Raw genomic sequence first — 23,460 nt, 5'->3', positions numbered from 1 at the left:
CGTACAGTAATTATTTCGGGGTAAAAGTCCATAATTTACACAAACAAATAACCGTCTCTACCTATGTAAGTGTTCATTGACACGAAGTGGACTTTTAATCAGGTAATGAGACCAACGACAGGATTAGCGTGGATAACCCTAGGGGCAATTGAAATGATGTCCTGCACACCTGCCTCCGCCACTCCTCACCCAGACAGACCAACAGCAGGAAGGTTTAAAATTAATCTCAGTTATACATAAATGAAAAACTGAGCAACGTCCAGAGCAAAACGACTCTATTCACTTTTCCTTTAATGTCTATAATTTCAAGCAAGGACGGCGAGTATGACGAAGTGAGAAGCCCGAGGTAGGAAAACAATATTTAAACATGAAAGACCAAGCGAAACTTGCATTGCGTGTTGAAAGTCGTGTCCTTGAAAGTTGTGTGGGCAAGAATGAAGAACGAGCTGACGGGGAGAGGCGTGGGCATGGCAGGGAAAGGTGTGTGGAACGAGGGTGTGTGAAAGGAAGTAGTGAGGCCTTATAGGAGTAAATCTTAACCTATTATTGCGCCAATTTATATTCACTTTCAGCATGAACTTGAGAAAAATACAGGAGCTAAAAAAAAAAAACGATAATGATAACGAAGGAAAATGCATTTCGATTCATAGGGCAGCCAAGGACAAAGAAACAGTATCCATCCTGACAGAAAAGTATAACAGCTTCTGATAAAACAAATTAATCACCAGCCAAATAAAACATGTCAAAACAGTGAAAATAAACGTTTACTTTTCAAAATATTCTTTACATGTGTGAAAAACTATATGAATCAACAATTTACCGGAAAACAAACCGACCCAAAACAAAAGAAATCCACTAACAGGTGAGTGTTGATTTTCAAACTATGGACGAACATTTTCCATGAAACTGAAGAGAAAATTGAATACGCAAATAAAAGTCATTCAAACGAAAACCTATTCTGTATGTGTGTGTGTGTGTGTGTGTGTGTGTGTGTGTGTGTGTGTGTGTGTGTGTGTGTGTGTGTGTGTGTGTGAGAGAGAGAGAGAGAGAGAGAGAGAGAGAGAGAGAGAGAGAGAGAGAGAGAGAGAGAGAGAGAGAGAGAGAGAGAGAGAGAGAGAGAGAGAGAGAGAGAGAGAGAGAGAGAGAGAGAGAGAGAGAGAGAGAGAGAGAGAGAGAGAGAGAGAGAGAGAGAGAGAGAGAGAAAATTATTTATTCACTCCAAGTATGACTCACACAATTGGTTTTCATTTCCATGATAAATATCTTTGTAATGTTATCTTTTCTTGTTACTTGAGTGATTAAAAGTACAAAAAGCTTTCCAGAATTAAAATAAATAAAGAAAGAAAAGATCGTTTATAGCATTGTTCCGGGGCAGAAATGTACACGTACCTATCAATTACACAATCTGGAATATTTGCTAACACGAAACCAGTTGTATTCACGAGAATCCCAGATCTGCAAACACAAGCCTATTGCTGTTCTCCCCGTAGCCTGCCTGAACCTACCTGTGGAGGGAAGGACGTGTGGCCGGACAAGGAACGAGATGCAAAGTGGAAACTCGGCTTACTCTGATTGCTGGAACAACACGAGTGTAGGATTCTCTTTCTCCTTTAAAATACCAGACGATCATTTAAGTCTTTTAATAATGTTTGCCGGTGATAATGAAACATCTCGGCTGAATATGAGCTACTGTGAGTGTTCTTTTTGACTATCAATTTTATAGAAGATGCTCAACTACTTACCGTATAAAAAGAAAACCTTATGTGTGTGGTAAGGGAACGACTTCTTTAAAGAGGAGATGGAGCCATGGTCGTTCCAGAATTGCCGTTATTATTCTCGTATATTCCTCTGTCTCTGTCTGCTTGACTGTCTCTGCCCGAAAGGTGTGAATCTCAAATAGCTCGCTCACATCGGACACTATTGAATTTTTGTGTAAAGATTGGCTTTGCCAAGAAAATAAGTTAATTCAGAAGCAGATCCAGATATATCATTATGTGGATCCATACTGTTTTTTCTCACTTAAGGGTTTATCAACCAGGTGTTGCTGGAGGTTTGTCTATCAGTTATTATGGACAATGCTGTGGGGGAAAAAAAATGTTGGCTGAAATACCACTTCCTAAAATAGCAGACCTATATATTCTAGTCATCCCATTAACCTCTTCAGGGATCAAAGGAGGCCTTAAAATCAAAATTAGGGGAAGGGATCTTGAGTCTACATACTGCTGAACTCATTTATAGGAAAATATTAATACGAGTACGAGTATTCACTCCTACACCTCCTCCTCCTCCTCCTCCACAAACTGAGCAATACATCAAATTGAATTCCCATAACACGGCAATGAAGAGATACATCACAGGCTTGCCACTACAGCCTGAAGGCAAGGTGTGACACTTCACGCCTCCGCAAATGTGACGTAAGACACTAACAGCCCACGCGCATCTCACATCACGCGGGAAAATGCCACTAACGCTTCACAACTACTACAGTCAGAAAGCGAAATCCTCTCACAAAATGAAGTACTAAGCTCCCTACACTCCACTGGCCATCAATATCATCAAGACCAATAATATAATCACAACATTCTCACGCATGCGCCGGAAGACCGAGTATGGAAAGGAGTTTAAGAATTCGGGAACCAGTGTCAGAAGGGTAAGAGCGCTTTGTGGATACAGTGACAGTGCCATTCAACACCCCCCCCCCCCGCCGTCCTACAAACACACCACAACATCTACACTCCATTCAACTTTTGCCCTGCTGTCTCTCCCTTGACATTCCACGCACTCACACGAGAGAGAGAGAGAGAGAGAGAGAGAGAGAGAGAGAGAGAGAGAGAGAGAGAGAGAGAGAGAGAGAGAGAGAGAGAGAGAGAGAGAGAATGAGAGAATGAAAAGAAAGAGAAAGAGAAAGAGAATGAGAGAAAGAAAGAGAATGAGAGAAAAGAGAAAGAAAGAGAATGAGAAAAAGAAAGAGAAAGAGAATGAGAGAAAGAGAAAGAAGAAAGAAAATGAGAGAGAGAGAGAGAGAGAGAGAGAGAGGAGAGAGAGAGAGAGAGAGAGAGAGAGAGAGAGAGAGAGAGAGAGAGAGAGAGAGATGAGAGAGAGAATGAAAGAGAAGGAAAAAGAGAATGAGAGAAAGAGAAAGAGAATTAGAGAGAGAGAGAGGAGAGAGAGAGAGAGAGAGGAGAGAGAGAGAGAGAGAGAGAGAGAGAGAGAGAGAGAGAGAGAGAGAGAGAGAGAGAGAGAGAGAGAGAGAGGGAGAGAGAGAGAGAGAGAGTTTGTATTCATGGAACGCAGGGAACTTTCCTTATAAAAGAGAAGGTTGGATCTTTTGGGAACAAGTTCAGCATAAGTACTTTTCTCGTTTTATGTTATATGACTAAAGCAAAATCGGCCCGCGGAGGCTGCTCACTATCTGCTGTCCCTTGTGCTTCATCCGGAAACAGGAAACCGAGTCAGTTGCTGCTTTCCATACCAATGTGGATCTTTCTGCTCGAGTGACAAGACATCCTCACCTAGTAAAATATGCGGAGTTATCGGACTTTACAAAATCTGACCAGATGGCAAGGTCGATGCTTTTTTTGTGCACTTTTATATTTTCGCCTTTCACTAATACTCTTTTTAAATCTCAATTTTGTAAGCTCTGCACCATCTTTTTTTTTTCTGCAGTCTCTCATTTTTAGAGTGCCGTTGCATAGTTACGACAATGTGACATCATATTTATTTATTTAACTTTCTCAGTTGCCTTCTAAGTACATCTCGAAGACAGATCATACTATAGGGTGCAGGAACCATGACACTTTATATAACGGCCGAGCCACAGTATTAATAAGGGCAACAGAGACCAATACTAGGGATGGAGGGGGTGGTATATACCTCCACGGGATCTATTTCCTACCACTAGCATCATTTCCTACTTCCCGTTTATTTGACAACCGAGGACACGGGCACCCAATAAGGCTTAGGCCTTGATCGTCACCATTTTTCTAAGCGAGTTCATATCCTGCATTCTTGATAGCCTCGCTCGCTTACTATTTGCTTCGATTGATTTATATGCAGGAAAGCGCACACAGAGATGAAGTAAAATAATAAAACGTCAAGAAAGATGAATGTTGAAAATGCTGCTCTAAATGCACGTTCTTTCTTTTATCGACCCTTCGACGATGACTGACCAGCATCGAATCTGCTGCGTCAGCTGTTCCCCCCCCCCCTGGCTGCGTTTTCCCTCAATAGATGATGGATAAAGAAATTCCTTAATCGTCCCTTTTCAAGTTATGTCAGAGAGAGAGAGAGAGAGAGAGAGAGAGAGAGAGAGAGAGAGAGAGAGAGAGAGAGAGAGAGAGAGAGAGAGAGAGAGAGAGAGAGAGAGAGAGAAAATTCCCTCTCAAACACATGTTCCATATATATAAAATTAAATTACTATTGAAAAGTCGATTTTTTTTTCTCTAGATATAAAATTGAATTACTATTGAAAAGTCGATTTTTTTTCTCTATCTCACCGTTTTATTCTTGCATTTTAACTCCTCCTTTGTTTCCACTCCATTCTTCATTCATTTCGCTTTAGTCTTCTCCTTCTTCCTTCCTCTCCGATCTTTATTTTCCTTTCTCTTTTCTCCAAACCACTTCCTACCGTAAAGCCACTGGAATTTCATGGAGGCAAAATAAACATGGCGGTTATTTCAACTCAAGGCCATTTGCATCTTCCCAAGGTGAAGGCCGGTCGGTCGATGGTCCCCCTCCCAGGCTTCGCCCCCAGCAACAGCACTTTAATTCCTCCCTTGCCCTCGACCTCTTCCTCGTCCTTGCTCCTGCCCTCAACCCCGTCCTCTCCTCATTCGCTCTCGTCCCTGACCATCTCGCTTATGGAATCTTTGAACTTCTCAAATCTGGATATTAATGGAAAGCTGGCGGAGTGAGACGGAATGTTGGCAGGTGAAAAATGACGTTTATTCTTGTATATAAGAGCATTTCTTGACCAATTTTCATCTTTGTTGTGTGGTTTTTTTGTGTGTGTGTGTGTGTGTGTGGTGTGGTGTGTGTGTGTGTGTGTGTGTGTGTGTGTGTGTGTGTGTCTGGGCTTAGCTAGGGTTTTTTTTTCTTTCATCGGACGTCATCATAATGCTCCGGTTTTGCTTTGGACTGCATTAAACGTGAAGAGGAAACACACTCATCCACTGCACACTCACTTCATTCAGTCACTCATGATTTGAGCTCCGCAGGCAGGTTATGGAGATGAGGAAGGAGGAGTAAGAGGAGGAAGGGAAGGCGAGGTGAAGGAAGCGAAAAAAGGAGGTAGTGAAGTGATGGATGCGGTGAAGGAGGAATAAGAGGATGATGATGATGAGAAGGATTAATTAGGATACTGAAACAGGAAATTACCTTAAGGATCTTGCAAGGATTTTGACAACTAATTCTAACTGACGACTGGTAGAGAGATGGGATGGCACAGCAAATGGAGGGGGGGAAGACAAGGACGAGGAGGGGGGATGATTTATTTTTATATTGAGAGAGAGAGAGAGAGAGAGAGAGAGAGAGAGAGAGAGAGAGAGAGAGAGAGAGAGAGAGAGAGAGAGAGAGAGAGAGAGAGAGAGAGAGAGAGAGAGAGAGAGAGAGAGAGAGAGAGAGAGAGAAAACGTTAAAAAGAAATTCAGAATCGTACATTTCATGAAGCTTAATGTTCTGTTCCAGTTGTGCACTAGAAACAAATAGAGGACCATTGCGGTCATGGAAACTTTTAGTCTGATAATTAATTTGCATGTTAAATTTCACTCCCACTCTGTCTGTGTGTGTGTGTGTGTGTGTCTGTGTGTCGATGAACCTTTTTCAGTATTCGCAGTCTTCAATCTGTCACGATGAGTCGGCCGTTAAGGGTTCAGTCCTCACATCATGTCTTTGCATCTATAAATTTGATCCCCCACATCTTTAATTTCTTTCTGGGCTTCACCTCTGAATGACAGACCAGGGACCTTTGACTTTTGATTCTCGCCTGACCCGGACGTGAAATACTCCTAGCTAAAAGTTTTCCTTTCCAACTTTTCCCATTAGAATGTTTTATCTTCATGTTTTTTAAAGTCTCGTGATCTCTACACTATTATTCTCTAGTGAATCATTGTTGTTTGAAAGTGAAGGAAAAACAAGAATCATAAATATGGTCAAGCGTTTGTAAGAAATATGAAGTGAGGACGTGGGTTATTTGGAGGAGGCAGAAATGAATAAAGAAATAGGTAGATATACCAATTAATCAAAATCTAAATTAAATAAATAAATATATTAAAAATACTCGTAGGGTTCGTATTTTCGACAACTTTCAAGCTTGTTGTGTAGATTTCTGTGCATTGCGAGATGAAGAATGGTGCGGGGATGGACTGCATTTCTTTCAGCGATCAAAGAAGTGTTTGCATCGACTTTGTTGTAGAAAAGTAAACTGAACGAGGTCAGCTTGCGAGTGGTGCAAGGTCACTTGATCGAAGTTTAGAAACGAAGTAAGGATTTAACAAGAGACGTATGTATGAGCAGAATTCCCCTGTTAGTGCCTGGGAATGGATGAATGTGGTGGTGGTGACTTAATGACTGGGTATGAAGTCTGGGGATGGCGTCAACGTGTCTGTCAGTCTGCGTGGCGGCAGGAGAGGACTGGCTGCTAAAAAATTCCACAGTAACATGGACTGATATTGAGACGCGGAAATATGAGGGGTCGTCTACATCCACTGTTTCTCTCTACAGGAGTAAGAAAGAATGGTATTTATTTAAAAGAGTTTCACTGGCAAAAAAACAAAATATTTCTGGAAAGTGTCACTACCATGCTATCGAGATGTGTACTGAATAATTCCCTCTAGCTTTCACCAATTACTTTTCCACCTTTTGCTTCTTTTTTCCTGTTTGATATAATATTACATAAGCATTACTTTACACTTACCACTATCTATCCTACTTTTCTTAATTAACGTGAGAGGATTACGTGGTATGTGGTAGTAGACCCTTTGGCAGTGAAACCATCAGATCACCATCAAGACTCCACTGTCTCAGACCAGCTGGGCCACAGCCACAGATACCACCGCCATGGGGATCACTTGTGCGCCACGACAGTCTGGGCTGAAGAGTATTGAGAGCCACGGGACATTCTCTCTCTCTCTCTCTCTCTCTCTCTCTCTCTCTCTCTCTCTCTCTCTCTCTCTCTCTCTCTCATGTGTACACGTTTACTGAAGTTTTGACCGAAGCTACTCAGTGTGCATGACCAGGATTCTGTTAGCAGAGTATCACTAGCAGAGTATGTGATAATTTTAATACATATTATATCTATATGCAAATATGTATATAATGAATAAACAAGTAGATAGATAAATAAATAAGTAAATCAACAACAACAACAACACACACATACACACATTTTCTTTCTTATTTCTTCTCTTTTTTTTTCTCCCTTACGCAGATGGTTCTTGAAAATAATACGTCTTTATTGCATCTGCGTCAGCTGCTGCTTCTCCACACGCCGCACGTGGCCCTCCATGGTACAGAGTGTAGCCGTGTGGCGTGTATCCTTTGTGCAAAAACAAGCGACTTCCCGAGAAATAGAAACCCGGTACAGACTGTGTGTGTGTGTGTGTGTGTGTGTGTGTGTGTGTGTGTGTGTGTGTGTGGAGAGAGAGAGAGAGAGAGAGAGAGAGAGAGAGGAGAGAGAGAGAGAGAGAGAGAGATGAGAGAGAGAGAGAGAGAGAGAGAGAGAGAGAGAGAGAGAGAGAGAGAGAGAGAGAGAGGAGAGAGAGAGGAGAGAGACTGACTTCCGGTCCTACCTACGGTGCGACTGATGGAGTGCTGTATGGTTTCCTTGGTCTCTTGCTACTCCATCCATTCTTTTTTCCTCTTCGTCTATGAAACTCCGTTCACAATTCTTTGCTGAAGGTGTCAAGTCAGCCGATCATGTCTCTACTTCTTGCTGCATTTGTTTGGAGAGCACCCGAGGCAGTCGTACAGGCAAGGTTGAAACTTATTTTCTCCGGGTTTCATAATCTCCACTTACTCGTGCATTAATCTTCTACTGACCTCGCTTCCAGCTGTCCTCTCTAATTCGTCCTTGAAGTTCTATCACCTTCAGCACTTTCATCTAATGTCTAATTCCCAAGGCTTTTGTATTACCGAAGTCGCGCTCTTACCTTTTGTCTCCTTAAGTGGTTTGCGCAACCTCCGCTGAAGCATCAACTAACCTCTTGACTCTCCTCAGATCTCTCCCGGTATATGTTATTTCATGATCGAGGGATATCAGAGATGCTGCCGATGCTTATCCTGTTCATGATCCACTCTATCCTGAAGGAGGGTCAGGTGACTGTGAGGAAGTGCTCGGCTTGCGTACTAAGAGGTTTGGAAATTTCATCCTTGTTCACGTGTAAGCTTTCGTTTGAGATAGCTCATTTTCTTTATTGTTGTTGTTGTTGTTATTATTATTATTATTATTATCATCATCATCATTATTATTATCATTATTATTATTATTATTATCATCATCATTATTATTATCATTATTAATAGCATTATGATTATTGCGGAGGCCAATATGACTTGTATGCAATCATGGTGGCGTGTGGCATGAGTGGTGAGTTCTGTCGCGCAGAGCGTACGTTGGTGTTGCAAGTTCAGTATAGAGTTGATTCAGGCAACGCCTCACCCACTGGTGATTTTGATCTGCCTGTTCTCGAGATGTTGTCTAACCTGTATACAAGACAGTGAAATAGGTCAGCGCTGAATCAATTGAATTTCACACGTATTTGTAAAAAAAAAAAAAACACACACTCAGCAGTAGTTATTTAAATTGCAAGCAGCGATTCTGTATATTGACTAAAAAAAAACACTCAGCAGTAGTTATTTAAATTGCAAGCAGCGATTCTGTATATTGACTAAAAAAAAACCACTCAGTAGTTATTTAAATTGCAAGCAACGATTCTGTATATTGACTAATTATAAAAAATCACATGTGTAGAGCAGAATTAAGGGAAGTAACATTTATGCTGTTTGAGTTTCGTGGTAGGAGAAAAGCGCTCTGTCGTCACACTGGCTGGCGACACACAACTTCCTTGTTGCAGCGTCGTTCTTGCAGCTCCAAAAATTCTTATCTGTCATCTGCGCTTAAGCGTCGATATACACGTCTCTTCCTGTACTAGTCTCCATGACTTTTTCTTCAAAGAGAGAAAATGTCGAGTCCGAAAATCACAGATAGATCAAAGGGATCTGCAGGAGATAGTATTATTGCACAGGTGAGCTGCGGGCAGCGATGGGGACGCTTTACATTTCTTCAAATAACACGCTTATTTATTCTAATCACGGTGTTATGTGATCGTCAAGCTGTCAGCGCTGCCCACGAGAGCACTGTCCACAGCAGCAGGTCAGGTCACACTAACACTTGCCTTGTTTATGGAACGCGCGTGATGGAATAAGCCCGAGCGTCAACAAGATTTCCGCGTCCCTTTGTGTATCCTGGTGCTGCCATTTTTCTTCTCTTGCTCACCGCCTTGATTTCATTTCCACCATTGTGTGCGGAGCGATGCGACGCTCGTGTTTCTGAGGCTGTCGTCCTGTTTGACAGTCAGGTGAGGGTATTGCTGCCTTTACTTCCTGTACCGAGCATCACCTGCAGTGTATAGAGCAAGATACTTCACCTTTACTAGTGTGAGTGCAGGTGCAGGCTGAGTGAACAGTGATTATCAGCCACACAGTCTAGGGGGATCTTCAGCGTTGCTCGGTCTCTGCATCTTAATGATCCCTCGTGGTAGGAAAGCTTCAACGGATAGCTATACACAAAGGACGAGGCTTTCATCTCAAGGACACTTCAAGGTTACGGACGTAAACACCACTCGCATGTATCAAGGTCTCTCACATCGCGAGCGGCGTAGGCCACCACAGCGGATCGCTAGTTGAGTGAATTAAGGGCAGAAATACTTTTTTTTTTTTTTTGATCGTGAGAAAATAACAATAATTAGGTCAAAACTCCTATAATTTAACGTTATCTTATATTTTCCCAATACAACACACACACACACACACACACACACACACACAGACACACACACAGAACCTTTACCGACCTTCCCTAGCTAACATCCTTGCAAACGCACACGTGAGAATAGCATTGCATAATCATTACAGTCAGTTTGGGACACAAGTAAGCGTAAATCATTCCACCATGGTACACTGATGAACCATTCAGGTAACAAATTTATTCACGAGTCAAAATGTACAATTCAGTATTTGGATGAGATGTGATTCAGTGCTGCAGAAGAATAGGTCATTTTTCATCACTTTTTTTTTTTTCTGTAACTGATTCGCGCATTTCATTTTCATGTCATGTTGCTTTATAAACCATTTGGATGCGCGCATTTAACAACCTTAATGGGCGAGTACGATCATCAACGTACGTGGAAAAATTATAACGAGCGCCATTACAATGACTGATGAATAAGAAACTAGCGAAAGTAAATACGGAAAATAATGAATGGAAAAGTAACTAAAGGAAATGAATGATCAATAAAGAGCAATTCACGAAAAATATGGAATCTTAATTTATCTATACACAGAAAGCGATGTTATTTCTTTAAACAATAAACTGGACAGCAAAATAAGGCTGAGCAACATCCAGTTCCCAAATTAGCAGCGAGCCTCTGTCCACGCTCCCCTTCATTCCCTTATCTCATTTAAGTCCATTTTACCTCGTGTCATTTAATCTAATTTAAATCCTCTCTCTCTCTCTCTCTCTCTCTCTCTCTCTCTCTCTCTCTCTCTCTCTGTGTGTGTGTGTGTGTGTGTGTGTGTGTGTGTGTGTGTGTGTGTGTGTGTGTGTGTGTGTGTGTGTGTGTGTGTGTGTGTGTGTGTTGGTTGGCCAGTGAGTAGTAACGGGGGGCGGCTCTTCCTTACGCACGTACATCACAGCATTAGGTAATCAAGAACGTTTCCCAACTCCAACTCAACGCTTGTGTTTTCCACATTATAATAACTCCCACCAAGCACAAACCATTACGTAATTTCTGAGTTCCTCCTCCCACACACTGCTTTCAATCAGAGCCTTTGCATTACACACTGCAAAAATTACATAATTTTCCCGTCCATCATGGCAGTGTAAATTTCCATGAATATTGAGTGAATACATCTCCCTTTTTAATTTTGGTTTTCACATCATCCCTTATGAATTAATTACAGGGTAAAAGCTAGTGGGGTTACCGGGTCTCAAGGTCATAAGGTCACTTCACATCGTGTGTCTAGGTATTCCCTGCCAAGTGAGCGGAGAATACAGCGGTAAAGGAGATTCTCAAATTGCCTCACCCGTGATTCTGTGATGACTAGCTAACTCCCGCTCGTCATCAAATAACCTGAGAGAGAAGAAGGAAGAGTATGAAAAGCATCTTTCATTGATTTTTTGTCTACCTATTTATTGATCTGTCTGTCTGTCTATCTCACTGTCTGTCTGTTTTTCTGTCTATTAATCATACTTTATACACTTTTGAACTTTAGCAAACTTAGTTAAAAGTAATAATTGATCTGTGATACTTCTCTTACCACTTACGTAAGACAACAACAGTATTTGTGTATCATGCTACATTCGCATTCATGACACATTATCTCACTTGTTACATGAGCACTGCGAGAGGCGCCCCAAGCTGTAGTGCTGGATACAAATACATGGTACAGTTTCTCAAAAGCCGGTACATTGTTTTGATTCCTACTTCAAAATGTATTGATACATTCTATTCTATGGATAATACCAATATTTTTCATAATTGATTAGCGTAAAAAATCAAGTTGAAATTAAAATCATGACCTAAAACTATAAACTGTCCATGTATTCCTTATCTATTGGTCTGAAAAATGGTAACTAATATTCCATTTTTGTTTGACGATCGCTGACGAAGACAAAAGGTGTCTTATTCACCGTGGTCCATTTCAGATCACTGAAGTAGCCACGCGGCCCGTGTTTTACTTGCATCTTGATCTGGATTTGCCCTGATCCAAGTGATCCGGATTTTGATCTGGGTGATCTGTGTCTGGAAGTGGGTTATAGCAGACGACACGAAGCTGCTGGCGGCGGCCATATTAGCGGCTGAGCAGCCTCTACTGGGGACTTATTTCGGGGAACACACAGCAAGAAAACGGCTGATATGTTTGAGAAACAAAGTGAATGGTAATGAATCGTTGCAAAATGCTGCTGTGGGTACAGAATGTGAATAGTGGTGATGACAGATGCCAGAAACAAGGGAGATATTACAAGCCACACTAAGCCCTGGTTTAATGGCTTCGGATTATAATTACGTGGTCATTACCACCTCTACCACCGACTAAATGATGAAGCAAAGCAAGATAATACTTGTTCAGTCGAAAATAATACATCTCTACTTAGGAAGTGCTTCAGTAATGGTGTCAATAGTGTCAGGACGCGAGCCAGGTTAGCCTCACCTTAGTCCAAATATTTTTTTTCATTTTACCATTCTGTACTTCACCACAGCGAATACTTTCAGCATGGTGTGTATGAAAAGAGCTTTGTGTGAAACCATTATACAACGTTCATGGCCAGGCACGAAACCCAGTCTCGTGCTGCCTGGTTAGGCATGTGTCTGTGACTCATTGGTGGCCTTCTCGGCACAACTTCCTCAGAAAATGTACGGTAGGCTGTAGTCCTCGTTGACACTTCCTTAAAGCACAATGACGAGCATCATCAGTATGCCGCTTGTGACAGCTGGGCAGCGACATGCTCGTATTTTTGTTGTTTTGATCAGTAATGGCCGCGAGCGTTCGTTTTGCTCCGAGCGAATCCACATCAGATCCAGATCCAGATCAATGATCTATAGCTGATCAATGTTGTAAACAGAGGACTCCTAAAGACGTAGTTTATTGACCTAAACACGAATACAGAACACGCAGGAGACTCTGCTCGGCATTCAGTGTGGTCCGGAATGGATCACTTCCAGCACGCCCCAAACAGCGTGGGAGGCGAGAGGGTAAAAAACACACACAGGCTCGTGTCATCTGAGGTGAAACAAAGTGTGGGCTGCTCTCTCTCTCTCTCTCTCTCTCTCTCTCTCTCTCTCTCTCTCTCTCTCTCTCTCTCTCTCTCTCTCTTTCCCTGCCGCCTCTTGGGTTACATGCGAGTGAAGGGGACGCGTGACGCAGATGCCAGATATCCTCCCTTCCCTCCGGATCCCCTTCGCCCACGTCTAGCCGCCACTCTGGATCCTGGGTCTCCACGCTCGCTCAGTCCCTTGATCCATTTATTTCTCTTTTTCCTGTCTGTATCGCCGAGTATTTATATGTTACACCGACGTCGATTTCGTTTATTACTCGTAACATGAACCTGCCTCTCTTTCTTTTAATTGTCTTTTACCGTTTTCTTAATCTCGTCACCCGTTTTCCTGCCTCCTCCCTGTATGTGTGTGTGTGTGTGTGTGTGTGTGTGTGTGTGTGTGTGTGTGTGTGTGTGTCCTATTTTTCTTTCTTGTTTTATCTTTTGTCTTTTTCCCTTGTTTCTTTTTTCTTCTTTTTTTTTTTCTCTCTGTCTTGTCTCCTTTTCTCTCCACTTCCTGTTCCTGCCTTTGTGTCCATTCCTTTCCATCTTTACCTCTGTGCACTCTTCCTTCCCCGTCCCTGTTTCCTCCTGCCTTGACAACACCACTCCCTCGCCTCCCCTGGCCGTATTTCTGTGTGTCGGGAGGCTGTGGGGATCAGCCGCGCTCTTTAACCTTTCAGTCCACAGTGCGTTATCGAAAAATTATCCACACATGAGAGGGGCGTGCTCCTGAGGCCTGTCGTGGGTGCGTGGGGCGGCGGGGAAGGAAGAGGTCGTGAGGGAAACTAAGGGCGTCAGTCCAATATCAAGAGGTTAAGTTGGGAGTTCCGTCGCTCCGCAGATGGATTGCTGAAGCAGATGATGACTACTTTCTTTTAACGCAGAAGTGCACATTATAAAGCCAGCATTACTTCCATCAAGAGTTGCTTTGCTTGTGTTGACACGCATTATTGGAGTCAAAAGTTGTCATAACAAGGGACTGATAGCGAGAGAATCACCTCCATCTCTGTTCTTAACTACCACCACACGAGCCCGTAACAAGCCAACACCAAACTCTTAACAGGAAGGAGGGAGGGAAGGACGCTCTGCCCCACATCCTCTGAAAACCAAGTGACCCAAAATTTCGCTCAGAACACGTAATTCTAAAGCCACCAATGATCAGCTATACAGAAAACGGTACTGAGGCGTGACTGTAGGGCCAAGACGGAGCTCTCAAGGTCGAGGGGGAAGAGGCTGGAGCACCAGAATAAATGGCGAGGCCTAAGCGTGAAAGTAAACGTGAGGAAAAAAATAGGTTTTCTTTTAAAATAATAATAAATATTCCTTTTAGGCTTAGTTTTACTAAATATACTAACGTTAATCGGCATAAAAAGGGCTGGTCAAGAAATCGAAAAGGTCACTAGAAACCTCTAACGAAAAAAATAATAAATCAGAAAATAATGAGCTTCACTGAGAAAATAAGACATTTATTTTTTCAAAATGTGGATATATATGTGTCTTTCATAAGAGAGAGAGAGAGAGAGAGAGAGAGAGAGAGAGAGAGAGAGAGAGAGAGAGAGAGAGAGAGAGAGAGAGAGAGAGAGAGAGAATGATAAATGAATATGGTTACAGAGGTATACATATCGCAAACGCCAGAAAAAAAAGTTGCACAGTTGAACACACACACACACACACACACACACACATACACACACACGTGAAATCTTGACTGACACTCTTGCAATTTCCTTCTGCATAACATTTTTCTTAAAGTTTCCCCTAAAAGCAACACAACGTCGATGAAGTATTCAGAGTTCAAGGCCATTAGAATAAAAGAAAAAAGAGCCGCTTTTGAAATTTCCATTATGAGAAATCTGTGACAAAACAATAGCATAAAATCACTGTGGACACACACACACACACACACACACACACACACACACACACACACAGACATTTACGCACAACGCCCATCATACACAATTACTCCTTCAACACCTTAGTTATTACCGTTCCACTGAAATTCTCTCTAATTGCATTCCCTTCATAGTCCTACACACTTGCACCCACTGTCTCAAATCCACACCACTCCTCGCTGCGAATAACGTTAAGTGCAATTGAATAGACAAAGCACACACTGAACGAGGCACAGGAAGACTAAGTGATGGAAAGGAGTGGGAGACAAACAGAAACGCAGCATCCTATCCCATTTAAGCCTGAAATTTGGCTCTAGAAATAATCAAGGCAGTGTGTTCCTCTGAAACTTACTGAGAATGAAACGAGGAGTCGAGCCTAAAGCGTCTTAACGAGGGAGTTACTCGGCACTGCTGCAGCCAGAAGGGAGCCGGTGCAGGGAGAGATGTTAGAGTGGGCAGAAGGAGGGTGCGAGATATTTCCTAAAACAAACAGGGTGATATTTATGGTAAAGATAAGGTAAGCAAACTGTGCCTCCCTTCTGGCTTAACTTTAATTCTTCTTTTTTTTTTTTTCGCTCTTTTTTTTTTCCTTCTTCCTCCACCTCCACTTTTCTTCCCAATCGCACATCCCTCTTCCCACACCATATTTCCTTCTTCCTTCCTCAGCCATTTCCTTATCTCCCCCACCACTTCCTTACCTTCTTCCACCACCACTTTCTCGTCTCTCTAATTCTTCGTCTCACTCCACAATTTCCTTTCTTTTGTCGAATTCTTTACGTTTTTCCACCACTTTTATCACTCACCAACACTTAATTGTCTTCCTCACCATTTCCCTTTTCTTTCTACACTATTTTCTTGCCTCCCGCCACCACTTCGCCTCTCCTGACCGTTTTCTACAACCTCACCTTCCTCTGAAACAAAGGATCACCACCTCCTCTCACTCCTGCTTCGCGCTAAACATAACAATGCATACACATAATGACCTCAGAACTTTCCTCTACGCTGTTGACTCTTTAAACACCCTAGAGAAAGGACGCGGCTTATCTTTTGCTTCTTCGTTAAAAGTAAACTTATATCGCAGTGTACTCGATGGTCTACTTGTTTTACCTACTTTTCTCGGGACACAAAAGTTCAGTGCTTCTTTATCGGTATATCTGCACATAAGAGGAAGATTTTCTAAGTTGGAAATGGTTATGTTTTATCCGTCTAATATGTTGATGTTGATTTGTCACTTAATGTTCAAGTTGGTCTGTAAAAAAGAGTGCGATTAAGAAGGGAAGTGGAAAATACTTTGTTTTTTATCCCGTTTTAAGTTTTGGTAACATTAGTTCATCAGATAAGACTCTTCGACTTGGTATCTCTCTCTCTCTCTCTCTCTCTCTCTCTCTCTCTCTCTCTCTCTCTCTCTCTCTCTCTCTCTCTCTCTCTCTCTGTGTAGTTTTATATTAGAGAAAGAATATTACATAATAAATAGATTAAGAGAACCATTTTCATGATAAATCAGACCTTAAGAATGCTTTCAACATACAAAACAGTGCTACCAAAATCGCTACTGTCTTTGCTGGTATGAAGAACGTAAGAAAATAAGGGAAGCTCCAACATGCCATCAGGACTACACGTGGTACTCTTGTTTTTGTTGTAGTGCTGGCGGTAGTAGTAGTAGTAGTAGTAGTAGTAGTAGTAGTAGTAGTTGTTGTTGTTGTTGTTGTTGTTGTTGTTGTTGTTGTTGTTGTTGTTGTTGTTGTTGTTGTTGTTAAATTATATAGTTTAAAAGTACTAGTTGAGTTGAAATAAGCATTATCAAAACTTGAGGTGCTAAAGCGAATATTCGTGACACGCGTTAGTCGAAGAGTCACTACAAGTCACTACAAGTTCTATCCGTCTCAAAAACACTCACCCAGGAATAGTGAGTAACGTAGCAAGTGAGGGAAGCGGCGGACTTCAATCTCCTCCTACACACCACTCTCACGCCAAGAGCCAGGAAAACTTTTTGGTCTTGTGTGTGTTTTCACGTTTAGAAATACTACCTCGAGAGAGAGAGAGAGAGAGAGAGAGAGAGAGAGAGAGAGAGAGAGAGAGAGAGAGAGAGAGAGAGAGAGAGAATCCATCGTAAATATTCAAAACACTCAAGGAAGGAAAGACAACCACTTTTTTTTCTTACTGAAGATAATGTACTCCTTCCTTTCCCTCAATCTCCTCCTATTCCTCATCCTTTTCCTCTTCCTCTTCCTTATCCTCTTCCTCCTCCTTTTGCGCCATATGACCACGATGTTACGACGTCATAACATCAATTAATCAATCAATCAATCCTCCTCCTTTTCTTTTTCCATTTGCTTCTTCTCTTCCTTCTCTTTTTCCTCCTCCTTTTCCTCCTTTTCCTTCTCCTTTTCCTCCTCCTCTTCCTTCTCCTTTTCCTCCTTCTCTTTCTTCTCTTTTCCCTCCTCCTCTTACTTCTTTTTCTCCTTCTCTTCTTTCTTTTTTTCCTACTCCTCTTCTTTCTCCTTTTCCTGCTCCTCTTCCTTTTCTTTTTCCTCCTTCGCTTCGTTTTTTTTCTTTTTCTTTTCTTCTTTCTCCTTTTCTCCTTCTCTGTCTCCTTCTCTTCCTTCCTTTCTCTCTTTTTCTCTCCTTTTCCTCCTACTCTCGCTTCTCCTTTCCCACCTCCTCTTCCTTTTCCTTTTCCTCCTTCTCTTCCTTTTCCATCTAGACATTTAATTTTTCGCTTCTCACTTTTTCCTCTTTCCTGCCCATTTAATACTCTGCTTTCGCCACCACTTATCTTCCTCTAATTGGGCGTATCTTGCCTGTCCTACTTCCTGCACCACTCGTCCACCCAAGCCAAGCACGAGCAGTAGGAAGTGTCTGAGTCTCCACCCACGTATGTCAGGGGGTTCTCAGTTCTTTACATCCTCAGATGCCGGTTGCTCCTTCCTTCACAGTCGTCTTCCCCCTTCCTCTTCTCGCCCATTTGTTTATTCAGCATTTTCTTCTACTCCTGCTGCGTCTCTTCCAGTTCCGCCTTTCGCCTTTGTATCTTGAGTTTTTTTCCCCTTTTTTCTTTCTTTTTCGCTTTCTCTTCTTATTTACACTTATTGTTTGAGCTCGTATTTTTCTTTAATTTCTTCTTCTTCTTCTTCTTCCAATTCTTTCCTCTCCACTAATTTCTCTCTTCTCTCCTCTTTTCTCCTTTTATTTTTCCCTTTATCCTTTCATGTTTTCTTTTTTTCTTTTTCGTCCTAGTTAGTTCCTGTTGTTGTTGTTGTTGTTGTTGTTGTTGTTGTTGTTGTTGTTTTGTTGCTGTTTTTATCGCTGTTCCTTTTTCTTTCTCTTCTTTTTTCTCCTCCTCCTCCTCCTCTTCCTCCTTGTCCTCGTTCTCCTCCTCTCCTCCTCCTCTTTTTTACTTAACTTTTCTTCCTTTCCGACTGCCTCTTCCTCGGTGTTCTTCTCCGTAATCCTGAGCCTAATCCTCTTTTCCTACCAAAGTAAATAAACCGTGTAATTCCTTCCTTAATGGCGTTTTGGCCTAAGAGGATGTGGAAGCGTAATATAGAACGTTATACACAAGTATTATGAAGATATTAAACGTAAAAATAGTATATTACGTATCTCACACACACAAAGACACGATAAAAGACAGTTTTTAGGTTTTTAGGTTTGTAACATCACTCATTTCGGAATAAAAAAATGAACAACAATGACTTCCAGTACGAGTATCCGAGGTTCATCTTCTCAGGTGCATTGATGAGACGTGAGGTGCGTGCGTCAGGAGGGATTTAGAGTGCATGGCTATGGAGCAGTTTGTGTGTGTGTGTGTGTGTGTTTGCTTACCCGTGATCCTCTCTATCCTCTCTCCACATACACACACACACACACACACACACACACACACACACACACACACACACACACACACACACACACACACACACTTCTGGCCTACACTTTCTGCTGCCTAGAGACCAAATTTAAAGCATCAGTGTGAATACAAAGTTTCCTCAAGTTTATTCTGAGGGTGATGGTGATAATAATGATGTTAACACTTATTTAAATAGCCATTACCGTTAATTCTATCACAATTACTATAACTTAATGTTTACTTTACCTTATTCTTTGAGATGACAGTGGAATGGTGTTGGTGTTAGTGGTGGTGGTGGTGGTGGTTGCAGCAGAGGCGGTGATAGTGGTAGTGGTAACAATGACGTATGCCACAGCGGCGGTTGAAGTGGCAGTGGCGCCATGAGGACCGTGATACACAGGGCTGGGGAGAGAAGGAACAGTTGGGGTTGTAACCATTCTGACACACCTGCTCCCTTGTTGCCAGCTGTTCTTCACTCACCTCCTGAGATCCTTGTGGCATACTCGTCTCACCATGTGCCATCGTTCTCCCTTTCATGTCAGTTTACCTGGTACATTTCCACCACATCTCCTTTTCCACTATATCACTTTATCGAGTACATTTTCACTGCATCAGGAAGACCAGTTTTGTTGTATAAGCTGGAAACAAAACAGCGTTGTACATATTATTCTCCCCAAACCATTCTGTAGGAAAAGAAAATGTGAAGATTACTGATATTACTGTAATGTACTGATAAAAATGATGATGCTTACTTGAGAATAACTCTAAGTATTTGATAATGATTAACATATGAAATTCACACTAAATAATTTACTTTTCCCATTTCCGCCTCAAGCACCCTCGCACACAGCGGCAGCGTAATCTTGTCTCCTGCCTCTCCCCACGTCCTGAGGCTTACACTAATAAAAATTAAATCGTCTAGGGCTTAAAATTGTGATGAATGTGAAGCGTAAAGAGGAAATGAGGACACGAATGTACATATATTTTTTTATTGCATGTCAAAAAAAAACTTTGCTTTGACTCACAATCACGAACAATTTATTCCAACATGCCAAAGGGAGCTTCACATGCAGAATATATGGCTGGTTAGGGGAGGGGCTCTCGGGAAACAAATCAAATGAAAGAGTCGATACAAGTATTATATGTAAAGTACGACACTGTTTTATGGCTATACAGTTTATCTAGTCGAAATATAAACACACACACACACACACACACACACACACACACACACACACACACACACACACACACACACACACACACACACACACACACACACACACACACACACACACACACACAGAGAGAGAGAGAGAGAGAGAGAGAGAGAGAGAGAGAGAGAGAGAGAGAGAGAGAGAGAGAGAGAGAGAAACTGATGGTAACACTGGCCATTGACGAGCTTTGGTCCATTGCAGATGATCCAGCGCTAATCGAAAAATGAAAGTGTTGTCAGCTGGAACACCAAACAGTAGCCATCACCTGAAACGGATCTGTCAAAATTATACATTGCGCTGTTAACTGCACGATATTGCATGAAGGCTGAGGAGGGCTTGCTTCATATATTTCACTGATGGGCACAGCGATATTTTATGATTTGTTTATTAAATCTTGCACGCTTGATTGCAACAAATTAAAACTGCAGTTATCAAAAATTCGATATATATATACATTTGACATTATTAATTACTTGAAGGGAGAAATATATATACCGACAGATTTCCTTCCTGGAACTAGTTGAGGCCTTGCATGATTTAATAAGAGGGGAAAGAAAAACTTTTAGCAAAGAAAAAGAGAAAAGGGGTGAGAAAATTTTAAAGCGGAAGGATAAATAAATAAGACAAACGGAAAGATAAATAAAAGTAGACGGAAAAACAGATAGACAGACGGACTTCCACCTTGTCTGATTTTTTGTTTTCATCTATAACACCAGTCACACAAACAAGGCAAACGCAAGACTCGGAAACCCGCAGCACATTCCTTCTGCCCTGTGCAATGTGCAGGACGGCGTGTTGTCCCAAAACCACACACACACACACACACACACACACACACACACACACACACACACACACACACACACGAGTAGAATATTGCCATATCTTGGCAAGACTATTACCAAAAAGAAGGTGCAGCACGAGGGGTGAATAACAAGTGGTTTCCGTGCACACTAGTTGACATTCCATTACATGCATAATAGAGTAAACTTGTAATGTATGTGCTTTTCTTATACAAGGTTGTGTTAACTGTGTCATCAAAAAAAAATGTAAGACTATATTGTGTTCGGTGTGAAATTGGGGGAATGGAGAGTTCTGGTCTCTTTATCGCAATGTTTCAACATTACCTTAACTTTAACCAATCACTGTTACCATTCACTGGTAAGACACCATTCACTGGTAAACTCTGGAACTTGCCTGTTTCTTTCCCCTTCCTTATACACGGACCGTTTTCAAGAGAAAAGCATCGGGATATTTCCAGGACAATTTTTTGAGTGGTAAAATAAATTTTTTTTTCTTATCCAGCTTCCTTCACGAATAAAAAAAGAAATCACGGGATGCCTTAGTCTAAGAATACCTCTTAAGTTAAGAATAGAATTTAGATAGAATCCAATGAAAATAAGGATTATGACATTAGTAACCTACCTGTACCAGTTGAGATTTAACCTCAAATTTAATCTCTGCTTCGTGGTGGCGTGCTATGGTGTTTGGGAACCTTTTTATCTATAATTTGTTATGGTCCCATAGTTAATTCGAAGTTTGGATTAATTACAGTGAAATGCCTTTTTTATTGGTACACTTTTGTAGTTGAGAAAGGGCAGGTTATCGACTCGTTGAAAATTTTATCAGAGGAAGCTCTGTTAGTGAACTAATTCGCAATGTGGCATGCATATCCTGTGTTCCCTCATCACACGTATAGACTGGATCACAAACAAGCTTATCGGGACAATACTGAACAGGAAATATCACAAACTCCTTCATAAACATAAATCAAGAACCGTACGCGTTTCTAAAACCTTTATTGGACTTTCACATAGTCGTATTATTATTTGACTGCTGAAAACACAACTTTCTAGATAAGTACAGAAACTTTAAAATTCTTAAGAAGTCTCCAGAAGTCAAATCCATGCTTTTTCATTTCCAAATTTCCAAATTTTCAAGCCCATTGTTTTTCTCTGATTTCAGTAAGGAAGCTGTCAGCGACACCTTTCACTTCCGGAAGGAAATACCAACAACCCTTTGCCTTATTCGTATAAAACTTATTAAGCTGCTGGATTTTCTTAATTATTTTACACGTTATATAATTTAACGCAAGAACCGCACAGCCCCCGAAGTTGATGAAGCTGTGCGCTGGCTAGAACTCATAACCAGGCTTAGGATAATAATGCACATACAAATGCATATGGAAATATGCAATAAAGACGTATAAGATATGCATTTATATATATATATATATATATATATATATATATATATATATATATATATATATATATATATATATATATATATATATATATATATATATATATATATATTTTTTTTTTTTTTTTTTTTTTTTTATGTAGGAAGGACACTGGCCAAGGGCAACAAAACCGCCCCCCCCAAAAAAAAAAAAAATGCCCACTGAAATGCCAGTCCCATAAAAGGGTCAAAGCAGTAGTCAAAAATTGATGAACAAGTGTCTTGAAACCTCCCTCTTGAAGGAATTCAAGTCATAGGAAGGTGGAAATATACAGAAGCAGGCAGGGAGTTCCAGGGTTTACAAGAGAAAGGGATGAATGATTGAGAATACTGGTTAACTCTTGCGTTAGAGAGGTGGACAGAATAGGGGTGAGGAGAGAGAAGAAAGTCTTGTGCAGCGAGGCCGCGGGAGGAGGGGAGGCATGCAGTTAGCAAGATCAGAAGAGCAGTTAGCATGAAAAAAGCGGTAGAAGACAGCTAGATATGCAACATGGCGGCGGTGAGAGAGAGGTTGAAGACAAGTCAGTTAGAGAAGAGTTGATGAGACGAAAAGCTTTTGATTCCACAAATCGTGTCGCTTTTTGAAGTCTCTTCACAAAGGTTTGCATCACGGAACACAGTGTACTGACATAATCATTTGTCTCTGTCTCTGTCAGTCTGTGTCTGTCTGTCTGTCTGTCTGTCTGTCTGTGTCTGTTTCTGTTTGTGTCTGTATGTATCTGTGTGTGTGTGTGTGTGTGTGTGTGTGTGTGTGTGTGTGTGTGTGTGTGTGTGTGTGTGTGTGTGTGTGTGTGTGTGTCTGTCTGTCTGTCTGTCTGTCTGTCTGTCTGTCTGTCTGTCTGTCTGTCTGTCTGTCTGTCTATGTCTCTATGTCTCTCTCTCTCTCTCTCTCTCTCTCTCTCTCTCTGAAGGCAGAACACTGCTCACTACCATCACAGTATGTACCATGATCACCACCACAAAACTGTCAACCTGGGCATTGTATTTAGTTTCTTACGCTTTTAAAACATAATTATTACTACTAGTACACTTATTACTGAGTATGTATATATATATATATATATATATATATATATATATATATATATATATATATATATATATATATATATATATATATATATATATATATATATATATATATATATATAAAAGCGAAAACTCAACTATAGCATAATTACCAGCACAAAAGATCATGAAGTGAAAAAAAAAAAG

The 23,460-nt window shown here is 41.2% G+C and overlaps 1 protein-coding gene across 4 annotated transcripts in view; it reads right to left on the bottom strand.

The window, feature by feature from the left end:
- LOC135098308 (uncharacterized) overlaps positions 1-23,460 on the bottom strand; it is a 69,327-nt gene that overhangs the window by 30,163 nt on the left and 15,704 nt on the right. For 2 of the 4 annotated variants that reach the window (XM_064000599.1, XM_064000616.1), the window contains exons 2-3: positions 19,265-19,422; positions 19,031-19,186 (exon numbers count right to left, since the gene is read on the bottom strand). In XM_064000599.1, the coding sequence (XP_063856669.1) occupies positions 19,031-19,186; positions 19,265-19,299 (191 nt within the window). In that variant the 5' untranslated portion in view covers positions 19,300-19,422. Of the gene's footprint in view, positions 1-8,546; positions 8,701-19,030; positions 19,187-19,264; positions 19,423-23,460 lie in introns of those variants that run through there. The other 2 variants (XM_064000609.1, XR_010266816.1) reach the window with 2 other exon arrangements.

This window comes from Scylla paramamosain, chromosome 4 (assembly GCF_035594125.1).
Source record: "Scylla paramamosain isolate STU-SP2022 chromosome 4, ASM3559412v1, whole genome shotgun sequence".
In the NCBI taxonomy this organism is placed as follows: domain Eukaryota; kingdom Metazoa; phylum Arthropoda; class Malacostraca; order Decapoda; family Portunidae; genus Scylla; species Scylla paramamosain.
Note: the sequence above shows the minus strand (reverse complement) of the source record. Positions and strands in the feature narration are given on the sequence as shown.